At 41.1% G+C, this 18,436-nt stretch overlaps 1 protein-coding gene across 1 annotated transcript in view; it reads left to right on the forward strand.

Moving 5' to 3' along the window:
• The window catches only part of CCDC88C (coiled-coil domain containing 88C), a gene marked incomplete at its 5' end in the record, with an annotated part of 72,830 nt that extends 55,038 nt beyond the window's left edge, over window positions 1–17,792 (forward strand). The window contains 10 exons of the mRNA XM_008948774.1: window positions 3,081–3,218; window positions 4,647–5,717; window positions 8,439–8,566; window positions 9,485–9,626; window positions 10,218–10,406; window positions 10,778–10,939; window positions 11,508–11,785; window positions 15,654–15,797; window positions 17,219–17,405; window positions 17,643–17,792. Of these exons, the coding sequence (XP_008947022.1) occupies window positions 3,081–3,218; window positions 4,647–5,717; window positions 8,439–8,566; window positions 9,485–9,626; window positions 10,218–10,406; window positions 10,778–10,939; window positions 11,508–11,785; window positions 15,654–15,797; window positions 17,219–17,405; window positions 17,643–17,792 (2,589 nt within the window). The remainder of the gene's footprint in view (window positions 1–3,080; window positions 3,219–4,646; window positions 5,718–8,438; window positions 8,567–9,484; window positions 9,627–10,217; window positions 10,407–10,777; window positions 10,940–11,507; window positions 11,786–15,653; window positions 15,798–17,218; window positions 17,406–17,642) is intronic.
• Between the last annotated feature and the right edge of the window lie 644 nt (window positions 17,793–18,436).

The following is an 18,436-nucleotide window of genomic DNA, read 5'->3' on the forward strand; positions in this document are numbered from 1 at the left end:
GATTGCAAAGAATTCACCCATGTGCCCCAGAAGCCTGGGCAGGGTTTTGGGCCCACCTATTTAACTGCATTCTAACGTTGGTGTATTCTGTTGCACTCCACTGGTACTTCTGTACATTGCTGTAAACAAAAGTGATTGTTCCTGTTTCATAAAAGCTGTCTTTCAGTGCTTGTGTACCATTCTCAGATTGTACTGTTGATTGTGTCACTTTTTGTCATCTTATGGCAGTCACCACTAGGCAAGGAAGCCATGGCCACATTGTAATATTTTGTTTGAAAGTTTTGATATTTTTACCATGCAAGTAAAATAAATCACACAGGTGAATTCAGGTTACTATATTTTAAAATAAGTCTTTTTTTTTTTTTGCTGTCTGTAGTCCTGGATCTGCTCTCTCTTTTCCTCTTGTCCTTTTGGCTATTAGAAGTCCTCTAGTGTCTCCCTCTGCAAAGATCTGGGTTCTTTTAACCTTTGTAACAAACACACAAGTCATCACTTTCAAAATTTATTTTTATATATACATGCGTTATACACTATTATTACCTGTGCTTACACTTAGCTCAACTGCCAGCTTGGTGCCTGTCCTTGTGAGACACAGTGTGCTCAGTTTACCTCCAACCACTAACTGTATTGTTGTCTGGCTGGTAACTTGCATCCTGAACTCTGATTGAGTCAAGTGCTGGTGGAGAAAGAGGATGCCCACTAGCCTGAGTTTTAGAAAATGTCTATGTCAGTTTTTTCCATGTTCCTACCTTATGCAGAATATAAGGATCATTGTCCTTTCCCCCTTACTACTGTAACTTCTGTGAGACATTGACACAAAGATTTCAGTCTCTCTGGCCTGCCTATGGACTAACTGAATGCTTTAAAGGACAAGAGGAGAAGGAATCTGGATATGAAATGCTGGTCCTGGGTTACCAGATTTTAGCTAGCAGAGTGCCAGCTTCTTTGCCAAGGAGAACAGGTACCCATCACTAGATCATTCAATGTTCTGAAGAGATTCTTTTGCCAAATTGAAAGACTGGTTCTGCTTCTTGGCTTTCTTCTGTGATCAAGGAAAATTCAGATCACCGTATTTCTGCTTCCACACTCCGATTTATGACCTGTTGCTTATGAGTAATTCATTCCAGCTCTAATTTACATACTTAGAATTTGAGATCAACACATATAAAGTGCTCAGCAGATACCTGTGGTGTGCAGCAATTTAAGTCACTTGAACAGCTGTGGTCAACCTTTGGCTTTGGCCCAAGCACATTCCTGTGGGCACCTCTTGTTATGGCACTGTATTGGTGCCAACAGTTGTGATTCTGGAATTGGTCTGATGTTTTTGACGATGAATGCTTTGACATGGTGGGGTCACCTACAGGTCTGGTAGTTAAATAAGGCAAAAAAAACAGTAGATGGGAATGCTTATGTGGTGAAAGAGGGCACTATATATAGCAGCCCAAAAATGGCAGGTAAAAATACTGCTAAGAGCAATTGAAATGAAATGGACTCTTCACCAGAGAAACAGTTGAGCTGTTGACTGAATACCACAGGTCAGTCAGGTTGTTGATGGACTTCACCTCCCATTCAGGGAGATCTGGAGGAAAAGATAGTAGACAGTACCCTATAGTCTGTGAGACATTCAGAGACCTGCTGCATGATATGTAAAATAATCTTGATTTGAGATGTTTGAATTTGTTTTGCTTTGGGGTTTTTGAAACATGTTTTTGTATTTCTCTCACACATGTATCCCCTTAATTAGAGAGTGTGCATGTCCACAGGAGGGCGTGCTAGGAGAAAGGGTGATAACAGGGGAAGTCTCTGACTCATTGCAGAACAGTTCCTACAGTAGGCAGAAGGAGAGAGCAACAGTTCTTAAGGACTTCTAAGGCAAGCACATATAAATAGAATAACAGATAAAGTAGTGCTTTTCACAAGTGTTCTGTGCCTGTGGTTTTGGTTTGGGTTTGATTTTTTTTTTTTTTTTTTTTTTTTTTAAAATTTCCTGAGATGCCCCTAGTAAAATCTTGCCTCCATAAAGTTGTTTAACTGAAGTCAGATTTCATCCACTGTCTGAGACTTCCAAAAATTGTTCTTTGAGTATGCTTGGCTATCTTACTGATCTAGTGCTGGGAAGGATCATGTAGCCAGAGCAGGATTATTCCAGGTACAAGACAAAATTATAGGAAGGAAAAGTCATACCTCTTTTTTCCTTTCTTGCAAGGTTTTCAGAGGAGCTAATAATAGAAAACTCTCCTTTCAGGCACAGTCAAGTAGTTTTCTCTGCATTCCTGACTTATTGGACTGAAAAAAGCTGTAAACAGTAGTTTTTCACTTGTCGCCAGTTTTTTGGGAGGTGCTAATGAAGACCAGCTACTGCTGAGTTACTGAGTTTGTTCCAGCTCTCTCTCAACAGCTCCTTTGAGACCAATGAACCTTAACATGGTTACATTTCTAACTGTTAAGCCCTTCTTATCTCCAATCTGGGTAGCCCCTGCTTGTTTAAACACTTCCTGTAATGAGCCACATGTTGATATAGGCATTGCCCAGCCTCCAGCTATTTCCCACTTGTAAGAATTACTGTTTAATACCTTTTTCACTAGCAGTTTCACTGTTGACAGAGTTCATAATACCAACGTACAAAAAAAAAAAAAAAAAGAGCTAATACTTGTGCAGAGCTGTAGGTACTCAGTATTTTATAAGTGTTAGAAGAAATACTTTTCGACTTGGGGAGCCTACATCTCTGCACCTCTTGCTTCTAAGTACTGAAGAGCTACTGCTTTTTAGGGATTCATTTTATTGTCATTACAACATTTAGGAGGAGGGAGTAAGGCTGGGGACTGGGACCTCATTCATTAATTTTTTTAATCAAATATTGTCACCTGCTGGGAAAAACAGAAGGCAAGCAGAACTCAGGGAGAGGGAAGACAAACTTGGAAACTCCAGTGCTTTTCTTCTGTTCCTGCAGAAAGGAAGGCTTACATCTTTCAGCTGTAGTCCCCATCTCATTCCTCTCTGGTCTTCAAAATAACTTACAGTGCAAACAGTCATTGTGCCAAGCTGAGGCTGTTGTGTTTTGCTATGTTCTCTCTACACAGATTGAGAAGTTGCAAAATCAAATTGAAAAAGAGAAGCAGAGTAATCAAGATCTCGAGAGCTTGAGTGAGGAGCTGATAAAAGATAAAGAACAGCTACAAGTCATCGTGGAGACTCTAAAAGCTGACAAAGACAGACAGGTGCAAACTTCACAAATGTAATATAAAAGTATATGCTCAGTAGTGGTAGTTTGATACCATTTAGAGCATCTGATTCTCTCGGGGAGATAGGGCGATTTGAGAGCTATTAAGTGCAGGCTGAACTTGTTTAAATGTAGGCAAAAGGCCTCTTGAAGTAAAAGAGCCCAGCATGTTTTGCTAGCTCCTGCCACTGTTACTATAGGAGGATCTTCAGGCTGTTGCAAGGACAGACCTTCTCTCTCTGGGGGAGAAAAGCCCTGGATCTTACTAAATGGGACACCAACTAGTTTCAGGATGTGCAAATAAAAGCCCACTTTATTGCAGAAGATTGCTGTTCTGCCAGCTGTATGTCTTGATTGGTTTAGTTGGAGGGTGTTTTTTAGCCACTCAGCCTTTTTTTTCCTCTGTTTAAAAAAGATGCGAGGAAAGCATTTATATCCTCTGGACTGATATTTTAAATGCCCTTCAGCTTTTACTACTGTGCTGCAGATTGTGCAATGCCTTGAAACTATCTTATTACAGGTTTATGCAAGGTATCGTCTGTATTTGACTAATAAAGAAAATACAGACACAGATCATTATACTGGTCTGTATATTTTCAACCTGTATTAAAATTTACTTCAAGTTTTGTGGTGTGAAGATTAAATAACAAAATCTCTTATCTTGAACAATTTTTACCTAGACTTCTACCTGGGAAACTGCACTTTATCACCAAAGCCCTACTTTTCAGTTAGAACACATACAGACTCTTTGTGGTAAGAATGAAAGCTTCCCAGGTAGGGCAAGAAGTAAATTCAGAAGTATCCTTAATCATCATAAAAGGGCAGATTCTGATTTTTTTTTCAGGTCTAAGTCCTTTTTGATTTCTCTAGTGTTGTCTAGATAAAAAGCAAATGCAAATTGCAGTCTAAATCACAGTTGCTTCAGCTGAAACTTGACCAGTGGGGTAAGTGCACTGTTCTAAAAGAAAGTGTATCCTTAATGAGAGCTGTAACTGCAGGAAATTTTCAAACATTTTTGAGTTCTGGTGACTTATCAGAGATAATTTGTATCTTCTGATCTGAAAGATGAATGTAAACCTAGACAGAAAGATACCCTTTACTAGGAAAGATTCCTAAGAAAGCATTTTCTCCAAGGTGTTCTCTGAAGGTATCCTGTGACTACTTTATTGCTCTGCCTTGACCTTCTTAGCCAGTAGTAGGGAGACAGCATTACTTGTAACTTGTTAGAATCACAGGTTGCCAGAGATCAGTTTTTTTCATGAGTTTGGGTTGTTGGTTTCAGTCAGGGAAAACTGTTGAGAAATGTGTCTTGGATTAGAGGAATGTGGTTTTCTTAACAGTCCTCTGTCTGATTTGAGGGTAGTTTATACTGCACTTCGTAAGGTAGATGATTGATATTTGCACGACTTTTTTATTGTTCATTTAGATAAAGGACCTTAAACAAGAAAATGATCACCTTAATCAAGTGGTCTTATCTCTGAGGCAAAGATCTCAAGTGAGCAGTGAGGCAAGAGTGAAAGATATTGAAAAAGAGAACAAGATCCTTCATGAAACAGTTACAGAGACTAGCAGCAAACTGAGCAAGCTGGAATTTGAGAAGAAACAATTGCAAAAGGATTTTGACCACGTTAAAGAAAAAGTGGAAAGAGTAGAAGAAATGGAAAAAGAGCTCCATCGGCTGGAGAGGGAGAACGAACAGCTCACAAAGAAGGCAGCAGCAATGAAGGTAGTGGCAGAAAAAGTGGAAGTTCTTGAACAGGAGAATGGGGATCTGGAAGTGGAAAATAGGAAGCTGAGGAAATCCCTGGACACACTGCAGAACATTTCTATCCGGCTTGGGGACCTGGAAAGGGACAACAAGCAATTGGATGAAGAAAATCTGGAGCTTAGGAGAGTGGTGGAGACTATGAGATTTACCAGCACAAAAATGGCACAAATAGAAGCAGAAAATAAAGATTTGCAGAGGGAGAAAGAGGACTTAAGAAAGAATGTGGAAATGTTAAAAGCAATGAGCAAGAAGTCAGAGAGGCTGGAGCTAAGCTATCAGAGTGTCAACTCTGAAAACCAGAGACTTCAGCAAATCGTGGAGAACAGCAACAAAAAGATCCAGGACTTAGAAAAAGAAGTACAGGGAATGGAGAGTGAAAATCAGGTCCTCCAGAAAAATCTTGAGGAGCTAAAGATTTCTGCCAAACGGTTGGAGAGGTTAGAAAAGGAGAACAAAGCCCTAGAACAAGAAATGTCTCAGCTTGAGAAAGATAAAAAAATGCTGGAGAAAGAAGCAAAACGACTTTGGCAACAAGTGGAGCTGAAAGATGCTATTTTGGATGATAGTACAGTAAAGCTGGCAGTTGCTGAGAAAGAAAACAAGACACTAGAAAAGGAAATAGCTCGATTCAGAGATTCATCTAATAAGCTGAAAGAATTTGAAAAGGACAATAAAGATCTCATAAAGCAAGTTACAATTGATAAAAGAACACTAGCTACGTTGAGAGAGGTAAACAGAATAATCTTAGTGTTTTCACTGTGGTGCTTTTTTATTTCAGCTCTGTGAAGTACCAAAGGGGAGACATCTGTCCAAAGACTACTTAATACATGAGCTAGGATATCTTTACAGTCTTTAGAGCCATCACTGGGTAATGTTGCCTTGGAAAGTAGAACCTGCCCAAACCGCAATGCTCTGCTTTGTATCCACAACCTCTCTCAGTGACTTTTTTTTTTTTTTCAGGTAGCATAGGGTTTTAACACAGCTCCCACATGATAGCTGTAAACCAAAGACTTTGATACTTTTGATACTCTAACCCTGTGACCACAAAATTCTTTGCTAACATGGGAGCTTCAGCAAGGGAGATTGACTCTTAAGCCTAGAAATCAGAACACTTGTTGAGGACACATTAACATCCCTGTTCTGAAACAGACTTGGCTAAGGCAAGAACCATCCCACATGACCAGCCTAAGCCTTTCACTAACAGTTGCACCAACATGTTGCTTTACAACTACCTATAGCATTTTCCCCCAAAAGCTTCCCTGGAGAGCAAGAACATTCTAATCAGCTCTGTTGTTAGGCAGCAATGATGTCTGGCAGCAATGATGTCTTCCAGCACCTCCTGCTCTGCAGAATGAAGGAATTGCAGTTTTCCTAGAAGTGATCTTTTAAAAAATACACAATTTGCATTAGGACACTGGCAAAGTAATGATGTTGTGCCAGAACCTGACGCTCTTGTAAGTGGCCCACGAGCAGATTCAGGTTGTTGCAGCTTGCTCTCATTGCCTGCCCCAGCTGCTGTTGTCCTTCTGGAAACAGGATTTCCTGTGAAAGAACATTTAAAGGAAAATGGCTGGTGCTGTGGTAGCTCAATCAAATAAATAATTTTAGCAAGACTAGTACAGTAGCCAACCAAGAGTTCAGGCCCAGTCAGCATAGTTCAGCATGAAACGCAGGTTCTGCTTGACTAACTCCTTCTATGACAAGGTGACCCACTTAGTGGATGAGGGAAAGGCTGTGGATGTTGCCTACCTGGACTTCAGTAGAGTCTTTGACACCATTTCCCACAGCATCCTCCTGGAGAAACTGGATGTTCATGGCTTAGACGAGGGTACTCTTTGCTGGGTGGAACAGTGGCTGGGCCCAAACTGTTGTAGTGAATGACACTAAGTCCATTTGGCAGCCAGTCACAAGCGGTTTTCCCCAGGGCTCAGTGCTGGGGCCTGTTCTCTCTAATGTCTTTGTCAGTGATCTGCATGAGGGGATTGAGTGCACCGTCAGTAAGTTTATGGATGATAGAAAGCTGGGCAGGAGTGTAGATATGCTTGAAGGTAGGAAGGCTCTTCAGAGGGACCTGGACAGGGTGGATTGATGGGCTGAGGCCAATTGTATAAAGTTCAACAAGGCCAAGTGCTGGGTCATGCATTTGGATCAGAACAACCCCACGCAGCACTGCAGGCTTGGGGAAGACCAGCTGGTAAGCTGCATGGCAGAAAAAGACCTGGGGGTGTTGGTCTACAGCTGGCTGAATATAAGCCTGCAGTGTGCCCAGGTGGCCAAGAAGGCCAACACTGTCCTGGCTTGTATTAGGAATAGTGTAGTCAGCAGGACTAGAGAGGTGATTGTCCTCCTGTACTTGGCACTGGTGTGGCTGCATCTGGAGTACTGAATGCAGTTTTGGGTCCCTCACTACAAGAAGGACATTAAGATGCTGGAGCAGGTCCAAAGCAGCACAGTTCAGCTGCTGAAGGGCCTAGAGAACAAGTGTTATGAGGAGTGGCTGAGGGAACTGGGGCTGTTTAGCCTGGGGAACAGGAGGCTCAGAGGAGACCATATCACTTTCCACAAATTTCTATCAGGTAGTTGTACAGAGGTGAGTGCTGGCCTCTTCTCCTAGGTCATACGCAATAGGACAAGAGGAAGTGGCCTCAAGTTGTGCCAGGGGAGGTTTAGATGGGATATTAGGAAAAAATTTTTCACTTTGTTTGGGTTGTCAAACTCTGGAACCTTCAGGTATGATTCTGTCAGATATCCTCCTTGTATGTCTTTGTTGTCTGGCTCTGCTTAAGTTTATTCCAAAGAAACCTAAAGGAAACCAGAGCAGGGGGGTAGATAGCAGAGGAAGTGACCACAGTCTAGTTTCCAGAGCTGTCCTGTTTCTTACAGGACAAGGTCATTATGCATTTTTAATTTTGGTGTTAATTTACCATATGTCAGAAACTCAGAGTCACTCTTACCAAGTCCCTTGGTAATAACATTTTAAGCATATCACCTCAGGGAACTTTTTTACTGAAGTCCTGTCACTTCTGTGTGTGCCAGTGTTGGCAGGGCTTTTCAGCAGGGTTTTTTGTCCTAGCTGAGAGGTGGGAACTCCCTCTGCTGGTGTCCCCTGACTTGCACATGTCCCTTTTGTGGCGCAAGGGCAGGTTGTCTCCTGGCCTGCACAGGCTCCCACTTTTGGCAGGCAGGCAGAATGCCGGTGTTGACAGCAGTAATTCAGTACAGTGAGCAAGACAAAAGCCAAAAGAAGCATTCTTCAGATTTAATAAACTATAAATAAAAGCAATCAGTTTAAATCTGCACTCAGCTGTCACTGATGAAGAATTTTAGCTGACCTTCTTGGAACTAGGATTTTATCCAATGATTTTTTTCAGTACTTTAAAAAAAATCTATATTGCTGGATAATTATCACCACTCTTTGCAGAGCAACTAATCCTGATAGTGCTGTTACAGGATTTGGTCCTGGAGAAACTGAAGAGTCAACAGTTGTCTAGTGAGCTGGACAAACTGAGCCAGGAACTGGAGAAGATCGGATTGAACAAAGAGCTGCTGCTACAGGATGACAATGGCAATGATGACACGTAAGGAAACTGAGCTCTCGTAGTCGTTCTTTTGACTCTGCTGGCCTTTCCTCAGCCTAACTTAAGCCCTTTGCCTTTCCCTCTGGTTCTCATCTGCCTTCAACAACCCTTACCAATTTTGGACAAAAAGCATATTTTTTTTGTATCAAGCTCGGCAGTATAATGCAAGTTTTGCAAAACTTTTTCTTCGATGAAAGGCAGATATGCCATGTTCTGTCTCCATGCCAGCCAGGGTTACTACAGTCCCCCCTTAGCTCCCTGGCAGAGCTCTTTCAGTGTGTGCTCCTCCTCATATTCTCTTTACAAGTAAGAATAGTGTCTATTAAACAGTGTCTGTCATTATTCATGTAATTAATGATCCAGTCACCTGTGAATATAAACATAGATATTGTCTAAGAAATTCTGGATTGCAAGAAATTCCTTGGCAATAAAAAAATAATAACAAAGAATAACAAATAACAATATAAACAATAACAAGTAACAACAGAACTCCAACAACCCATGTGTATATAGGGCTATTGGTAAGACCTAATTAGAGAAACATACCCATCTTGTAGGAGTCTTTAGAATCTACTGTGGATTTTTCTCCTTGTCAGGACTGTACAAAAGAGCAACGAGAAGAAAGTTCTCTAATGTAATTAGTGGGAAAAGGGAAAAACTTAAAAGAAAATAAGTTATGTGGCTCTTAGCTATTTCTGTAGAACTATGTTGGTGTTACATCTACTGAAACTGGTTGGATTTACCAAAAGCAGATTTCCCAGCCAGTAGTGATCTGTGGCAGTAGAGGAAATGCTTTTCCTGAAGAAGCAAGCACATATAATGTAACATGTGGTGAGATTCAGAATAGGTGAAGTCTCCTGTGTAGGTGGTGGCTCATCCTTGTGGCAGACATTGGACAGCTATTCTCATGCCTTTCAGAAAATACAAGATTCTGGAGAGCAGAACTGAATCAGCACTGAAAACAACACTAGCTGTGAAAGAGGAGAAGATTGCGGTGCTGGAAGCTCAAGTGAAAGATGCTCTGAACTTGAACCAGCAGTTACAGAATGATCTAAATATGGTAAGAAGTTAACTGAATTTTAATTGTTCACAATGTGGTCCTGCAGTCACACGCCTTTTCTTTTTAAAGCTCTAAAAGAACAAGTTATCTCTACTTTGCCCACACACCCTCCACACACATACTTCCCCAAAACCTTTTTTGACAGGACTGCTTTCTTTTTGTCCATTTTTATATAATGGCACCAACTTCAGAAAAATTGTTGGCCTAGGGGCACAGCAAGAGGTTTTTTTCTTAACGTAACCACTATTTGCAGATCTGGTTTTGCATCTTTTTTCATTGCCATGGTTTTGTTTTTCTGCCTTGTGTAATGAAAGCATAGGCTAAGGAAGACTACAGTTGAAACACCTCTCTTAAGAACAGCCTGTTTTCTAGGTGACAGTGAACTTGAGTCAAAGGGCACTTGACTCTTGGCCAAGAAACGTGGGTTCATCCACCCGTGTCTCAGCTTCCCTATCTGTGAAGTAAGGGTAATGGTTGTGAAATCCCTTAAAGTCCCTACAGCGAAAGTGAGGAACTGCATATCCTGTGATTTTTGATATCAAATCCTGTGGTTAAATCAGTGTTGAAGGCTCTTGCTTGCTGGATTTGCAGGTAAAGAAGGACTTTGATGCACTTAAGCAGAGTCAACAGGATGGGCAGTATGCTCAGAAGTCACTGAGGTATTCTGCAGAGAAACCAATTCCTAACCACCGAATGAATGAGAAATTGGAAACTGGGCACCGAGAAGCTACCATGGAGCTGCTGAAACTGAAGGACAGGGCAATTGAACTGGAAAGGAATGTGAGTCTTCTCCTATTTCTTGTTCTCTCAGACTCCCCTTGCAATCATAAGTGGGTTTTTTGGAACTAGATTTTTGAGTTTATATGAATCTGGTAGATTTTCTGGAGCACATAATACCAAATTCCTCGGATATCTTTTAGAACTGCTTGGGACTTTAATGCTATACTTGTCTTGTATAACACCACTGAGGGATTAATCCTGTGTATAACATCTGTCCTACCTTCATTTAATGCTGGGGGAAGAGTTTGCTCTTGCACATTTGCTACAGAATGTTCATTGCTAATTGATTCTCATCTTTGATAGGACTCCAAATGATCAGGACAGCTGTTTCATTTCTTCTTATCACCCCTTCAATGCCATCTTTCTTTCAGAATGCAGCCCTGCATACTGAGAAGCAGCTGCTTAAAGAACAGCTGAAGCATTTGGAATCACAGAATGTCTCCTTCAACAATCAGATACTGACACTACAGAAGCAAAACGTCTTCCTTCAGGAGCACAACACTGCCCTGCAGACACAGACGGCCAAGCTCCAGGTCAGGACAATCTTGTGCCTCTGTGCCAGGAGACTGGATTTTGGTTATAGTAGTGTAGAGAAGATGACTAAGAAAATGTTTGTATTGGTAGGCTGGTGTAATGGTGTAATGATGAGGCCTGTAAGGTGCAGCTCAGTTGGAGGTCTGAATTTCTCCAGGCTAGGAGAAAAGCTTGCTCTGTAGCTTATGTCTGGTAGCTGTCTGCATTAAGTAGTTATTTAGAGAATAAAATTTTTAAATCAATACAGTAAAATCCGTATGTTGCACTTCTGGAATAAAGGGTCTTTGGTTTTTAATTCTGTTAATGGTCTGGCTGTGAAAGAGAGAGGAAGAAATTGGAAGAACATACATCAGCTCCCAGGACTGCTGATAGCAAGGTTTTATATGGTGCATACTATTAGCAGTAATACCAAATTGATGCCAGATTGTCCAGAGATGTCTTATGTCTAGAGAGCAATGGATACATTCTTGATTAACTCTATACAGGTACAAGCTGCTGCTAAATGTTTGTTATATGTGCCAGTAGGTGTAAATAAGTAACACTTGCTTTTTATTTGAGAAACTTTAGGTAGAAAATTCAACCCTCAGCTCCCAGAGTTCTTCACTGATGGCTCAGAATACTTTACTCCAAAATCAGCAGACAGCCAAGGAGAATGAGAATGAAAATCTACTGAAGCAGAAGGAGCAGCTGAAAGCTGAGTATGAGTCGTTGCTTCAGGACCATGAACACCTTGCTTCACTGCACGAACGGCAGTCTGCAGAATATGAAATGCTAATAAACCAGCACAGCTGCCTGAAAGCATTACACAAAAACCTGGATCTGGAGCACAAAGGTCTGGGTGAGAGGTACGCTCACTGCTCAGGCGTGTAGTGTAGCCAGAATGTGCCCATGTTAAGATTTTAGCCTTAAATGTTGGTCTTCAGTTACATGGAAACTAAGTTGTTCCTCTGAAAATACCTTTCATTCTTGCTCTCATCAGGAGATTAGATGAGAATATTTGCAAAGCTGTAGATTCTAGACCTCTAAAGCTGGCAGACCACAGATGACTCTGGTGATATTTAGCAAATATGGGCTTGGGTCTTGCGAATAATTTGTCAGAAGTACCTTAAATGCTCTTACTACATTTAGTGCTATAGTAACATGGTTCCTTAGGAAGATTCTCCCAGTTCTGCTCTGTAGGGTATCTTTTCTAGTCATACAGTAAGGTCTGTATGTCACCTAGATAGTTACCTGTGTGTGAGTAGTGTGTATCTTGAGGAATTTAAATCATTGAAGACTCTGTATGGCATCAGCCTTACGACGAAGGCTCTCTGAAGGAAGCCATATTGGGCTAGCTGTAAGATAGTGATGTATGATTTATTTTCTTCTAGTTCACTCAGTCTCAGGCTTTTGTTTCAAGACCTTAAATTTAATAATGAAATCAGAGTAATCTGTTTATTGCTTAGTTTCTAGTCACTGTCATTTGCTGTCAATTATGCATGGATCAAACAATATAGTAATGTACTACTAAATAAATGCTGCTCTCCTACCCCTGAAAACTTTTCTTATGCCATTCAGTGATTTTCTTCAATGTATCTGTGCTGACATTCAGTTTCTGTGCAAGACCATGAGTAGGGTTCAGAGCATCTCAGTAGTGATCTTTGAGGACAAACTAGAAACTGGTGCTGAACTTCTCTTCCCCAAATTTGAAGGAGCTGGCAGTACAGTGTGCAGTGTGTGGTAGGTTTTGATGAAGTACAGAAATAAACCTATTGTGATTAAAATATCCACCAGGGCTGTGTGACAGGACAGCTGCTTGGCTGTCAACTAAATGAGCTGTAAGTGATTACACAGACACTGTTCCTGCTTACCAAGTCTCTCTCAGACTGATTAATAGTTCCCATTGATTTCAGGCTTTGCTTGAGATTATCACACTGTGGTGTGTTGAGGCAGTTTGCTGAGTTCTTTCTTTTCTTGATGGGTGCCAATTATTAAACAGTTGTAGCCTAAGGAAAAAGTGGTTTTCTAAAAATAGGTTATCTCTAGTAATAAATGCTCAGATCACTATTGTAAACATTAACAGTTTGGACTGTCTGTTACTGAGATGTGACTGAAGTGAGAGATGTTGCAAGGGGAGCAGATGGTGGCCTTTTCTATATTGAAAGCAGGCTGATTTTTGCAGTCCTAAGAGTGCAGTGTCCTTCTCAGCAGATCAGTCTCAAAAGATACTTATAAAGGTGGCTTGTCCAAGGACAGCCTGTGTCTTCGCTTGGCTGTCAAAAAACTGGGTTTTTTTGGTGTGTTTTGTTTTCCCTCCATCATGTGTTCTGTGCAGGTCAGCTGGTTGAGGGGAGCAGAGGAGAGAAAGTTAGAGAAACAGCTGTAAGAAAACACTTTTCTTCTGCCACTCTGAGGTATTTTAACTGCTAGGATAAAATACCTTACTTTCAACTTCATCTAGAATGCACCACCTGCTAAATTTTCTCAGAGCAGCTCCGTGCAAACAAAAATTTTGCCTGTGCAGTGTCTAAGAGACAGATTTTGCTTGTCCCAACTCTGAGGAAACTTTTTTTTCTCAGCTGATGACAGCACTGTAACTGTAGTTCTGTTGCTTAAGGCAGGATTGCACCCCTGCACTTGTGACTGCATCTTGTCTAGAAAAATGCATGTCGACTTTAGTTAGCTTGTGGATTCCTCACACTGTGTACAGCCAAGGTCCCCAGGGCTTATGTAGTTCACTCTGATGGGTTCTAACCACAGACTGTTTTGTGCACCTGAGCAAAAGTCATTAAACCTCCCTCAGCTCTGTCTGCACAGTGTTAGCAAGGCAGTGGGATTCAATAATGGCTTGTGTGTAACTGCAGAGAAATGGTCTCTCACAGACCAGCAAACCACAGGCGTGTGGGTTTGACCAAGTGAAGAGAGTTAGGATGTTAGGATCGGTTACTATTAATAGCAGTTTCTTGATCTTTGCAGTGTTTAGCTGACTGTCTCAGTGAACATAGAAAGGCTGGACTCTTGCTGATTTTTAAAATTACGTATTGCATGTAACTAAGGGTAGGTAATAGCTTTGTAGCTATGGCTGATTAGCAAATCCTTGAGCATTTCTTTGTGGCTTACTCTGGAGAAGTCTAATCCTGAAGAGACACTGGGAAAATAGAATCCCTGCTATGGAGGGTTACATATTGCAGGGAATTGTATTATTTGTTACCAGTGCTGGCTGGTAATTCTTTTCCTGGGTTCCTTTTGCTGCATGCTTTCTACCATAGCTGAGCATTTTCCAAGTTCTTTCAGTCACAACTACCTATCAACAGTATTTCTCCTGACAAAGCAGCAGAAAGAGTGAAATCCAAAAGGAGCAAAGAGCAGCACAGCCAAAATCAATTTTATTTGCATACATAACAATTTTCTTTTTAAACCCCTCTGTCCAAATGCCTGATGCTTAAAGAAGTGTACTGAATATGAGTGTGGAACAGCCTACAGGAATGGGTAACTTTGCCTCTGGTGGTAGAGCTTGTCAGGTTGCACAAATCTTGCTCAGATGGTACACTTCACCCTGAATCAAGACTACAAGAAAATTTCACCTGAGGACTTCATGTAGGGGTCCAGAGATGCAGATTCACTTGCATTTTTGCAGACAGCCTATTCTTACCTTTCACCTAATACCTAGGGGAGCAGTTGTGGTCTGCCTGAGGGATTCTCCTGCTCAAGGCAGCATGTGGAGGTGGGCCAAGGTGGTGAAACATGACCAGTATGCTGCTTCCCTCTAAGCAGCCCTCTTTTAAAAATAGATGGTTGAGTAAAAATTAACAGAGTAGCCTCATAAGATAATAATTAGCAAAACAATTCACAACACACTTTCTGCAGAGGCAACCACAATAATCTCTGCCAAGGGACCGACTGTCTTCTCAAGCTCTGGATTGGCATGCAGTCTGTCTTAAATCCTTCTTGGAGCTGGATATGAAACCTTCCTTGGCTTTCAGGTTCTTCCATTTGTTGTACAGACATTGAATTTGTAATGTGCTGGAGCTGAGTGGTGGAATAAAACAAATAAATAAGGTTAATTAAACTCCACTGCTGTTACTGGGAATGAATAGCAAAAAGCAGCTTTTGTTTAGGAGACAGGTACTTTTCTGTGTGGCACTTCAATGGAAGGGAATTTGGGACAGGCTGTAATTTGACCCTGGGATGAAGGGAATGGTAGCCTGAAAGAAAAACAAGTTGGCTGGAGTCAGTGTCTTTGGTGCTGTCTACTGCTTTTATTTTTGGCGTTTTTGTGACTGCAGAGTAACTGTGTTCTGCATTCATCTCCGCTGGGGTGGGAGTCACAGACAGATGATATTTGTTCTCCCCAACTTTTTCAAGCAGGGCTGCACTTCCCATCTAGTTGCTGTGTTAAAATTGCTTAGAAGGATGTTTCTCTGTGATTGGCACAGCTTTATCTGCCCAGAGATCCTTTTATTACAGTCACAGGAAAATATGACAATGACTTTTGACATTCCCTGCACCAGCATTCCCAGTGGCTTCTGCTAGTGTATGTGTATTGTCACAGACTCTGACAGAGGCCACCAGAGGTAAAAAAAAAAAAAATCATTAACCACACAGATGTGTGAAACCAAGCAGGCAGAGAAAAAAATCCTTTGTTTGTTGTCCTATTAACTATTAGAAACTTTAAACTAGAGGAAGAAAACCACTTAAATGAAAGCTAAGAGTATGCTGCGCCTCTTTTTGCAGGTACAACAGTTTAATGAAACACAAGGCAGAACTGGAAGAGTTGGAAATAGTTTTAAAAACTGAGAGAGAGGCTTTGCAACAAGAGAGGAGATCAAATGCAATAACCACTGGGGAAAATCAGAAGCTGAGGGAGGAACTGGACAGGTATCATTCCCTTGCTAAATTCTTGTTTATATGATTGCAAAGTCAATTATGTAAAACATGCAGTTGCTTGCTCCAGAATGCCTTCATTAAATTGTCTTAATTTTTCTCAATTTATTTTTTGTTAATTTGATCATTTTTGTTTAACCCATTTTAAGGTTATCCGCTTCATGGACACTGTCAACAGATCTGTTTTTCTGGTGCTTCAAACTTGGTCTGATCCTGGGACTTTTTCTCATTCAAAATGGGCTTCCATGTTTGGTTCAGTTCATAAATGTTTCTGTAATGAGTTGTTTCCAAGTGCTTGTCTTTAACTAAAACTAGAAATACCCCAAACCCCCAATAATATGTAGAGTTGTGTGAAACAGCTCCTACTTCTAGGAGTTACTATTTACTGTTCCATTTCTGCTACCCAGAGAAAGCTGCCTTTCTTAATACTTAATACCTGGAAGAGACTTGATTCTTGTTATTAAAAATGGGTTTAGCGATTTGTATTGATTGGTGGGTAGCTGTTAACTCATGTCAAAAGCCCTTTGGTGAACTAGCATCCAAACTTTACATAACGCAGCAGTAGCACCCCCCTGCAACCTGCAACTCTCTTTGCTATAACTGGTTCATACTACTAAGGTGTTTTAAGAAATGGTTGGTACAAATAAGGGACCAAGGTCATGTCAAGGTGAAGCAATGTCAGATTGAATCATATTTACAAATCGCATGTTAAGTTCAGTCACAGAAGTTTCATATGCTCTCCCAGTTGTAATGTACTTCAGAACACTGCAGAGCTCTGCAAAGGTTTCCTCATGCTTGCTGTTTTCAGCTCATTTCTCTAGAGACAAAGGAAAATGTTGCAAAATGTTGATTGCAGTGCTAGCAGAGAACAAGGCTTAGCTGATCTGTCAGCAGGTACAAAACCTAAGCTTATTTATTCATTAGTTTGTTTATACATTTATTTAATTTTATGTCTTCATGATTTGTAGACGTTTTTAGATTTTCTAAAAGCTAGAATAGAACGCCGTGGTATCACTTGGCAACATTAGTGTTTCACAGTTCAGGACACTTTAATGTTTTATGCGTCAGGAATTCTGAGTGTTCTTTATTTGTGCCAAATAGAGCTGCTTTTATATCCAAATACTCTTAAATACTTGTGCCTCAGAAATTTTTGGTGTGTTTCTTACACATTGAGGAAATAGCAGTTTTATGTTTCATCTCTTTTTCCTTTCAATACTTGTGTATTTGAAATACTTAAGAAAGCAGTAATAGCATTATAAATAAAATTTTGTCACATGCTTAGAATAAAAATGTCTTGTTAGTCTTTGGAACGTAGTGTTTGATTTAGTGACAGCTGCACAGTCATGGTGTGGTTTTTGAATGCGAGGTGCATTCTGTGAAGTGTCCTTCAAGCCTACTGGCTTCTTTGTGTTTAGGGTGAATTTCTTGCACAACCAACTGAAGGCAGAGTATGAAGGGTTGCATTCACACACTAAAGAGCTGAAAACATCCTTGAACAACTCCCAGCTGGAGCTCAATCGCTGGCAGGCTCGCTATGATGAGCTGAAAGAACAGCACCAGTCCATGGATATCTCTCTGACCAAGCTGGATAACCACTGTGAGGTGAGTAGCCATGGGCAGGTATAACTGCTGGGTTCCTATTAGAGAGCTGACATTCATTGTGCAAAGTTTTTTTGTATACTGTGCATAGGAAGTCAAGCTATGTGGTCATAATAACATCCCATATATTTTGAAGTTTATCACTTCTATTCCTAGGTTGCTGTGCTGTTGTGTTAAATTATGTAGCTGTTCCAGAGAAGCCAGATGCAGAGGTGAGAATAATCTTATCTTGTTTAACAGCTGCTGTCCCGTCTAAAAGGAAATCTGGAAGAAGAAAACCATCATCTCCTGAGTCAGATTCAGATGCTGAGCCAGCAGAATCAGATGTTACTGGAGCAGAATATGGAGAACAAGGAACAGTATCATGAAGAACAGAAACAGTACATGTAAGAAACAAGAAAATTGAATTTTGAGACCTAACAAAAGTCATCTAGACAAATGTAGTATACAAATCATCTATCAGGACTTAGGAGGACAGGCAGGAGAATGATAGGTCTACCTGATAGCTGGCTTGAAAAGAGGATGTTTAGGAGGAGATATGTGTAACGAAGAGAAGCTACAAAACTTGTTCATTGTCTTACCATGAAGGGATGTTCAGGATAAACCTGGACAAACACACCTCTTTGCAAATAATATGGACAGCGGCACTCTCTGCTGCCAAGAACGGAGCTTTTTGCCTCCATTTTCGAGGCTTTCTGAGGAGGACGGGGGCTCCCTGACAGGGGGAGCCGAGGCAGGGGGGAAGGGACCCGGCAGCTCTCGCCAGAGAGTCCGAGAGGACCATGTGGCAGGGGGCGTTCCCGGGGACCCAGCGCCAGATTCAAACGCGGCGAACCCGTGTTCACAGCGAGACAGCTATCGCCTGCCCGCTACCCGGCGCGCGGCCAGCAGGGGCGAGGGAGGGAGGGGAAAAAAAACCAACCAAACAAAAAAAACCCCAAAAACAACAACAACAAAAAAACTAATAAACAAATAAACCCAAATAAAAATTAAAAAAAAAACATAACAAAAACAAAACAGCAATGGTTGTTACC

The sequence above is a fragment of the Merops nubicus genome, unplaced genomic scaffold, assembly GCF_000691845.1.
Source record: "Merops nubicus isolate BGI_N331 unplaced genomic scaffold, ASM69184v1 scaffold35211, whole genome shotgun sequence".
Taxonomy (NCBI): domain Eukaryota; kingdom Metazoa; phylum Chordata; class Aves; order Coraciiformes; family Meropidae; genus Merops; species Merops nubicus.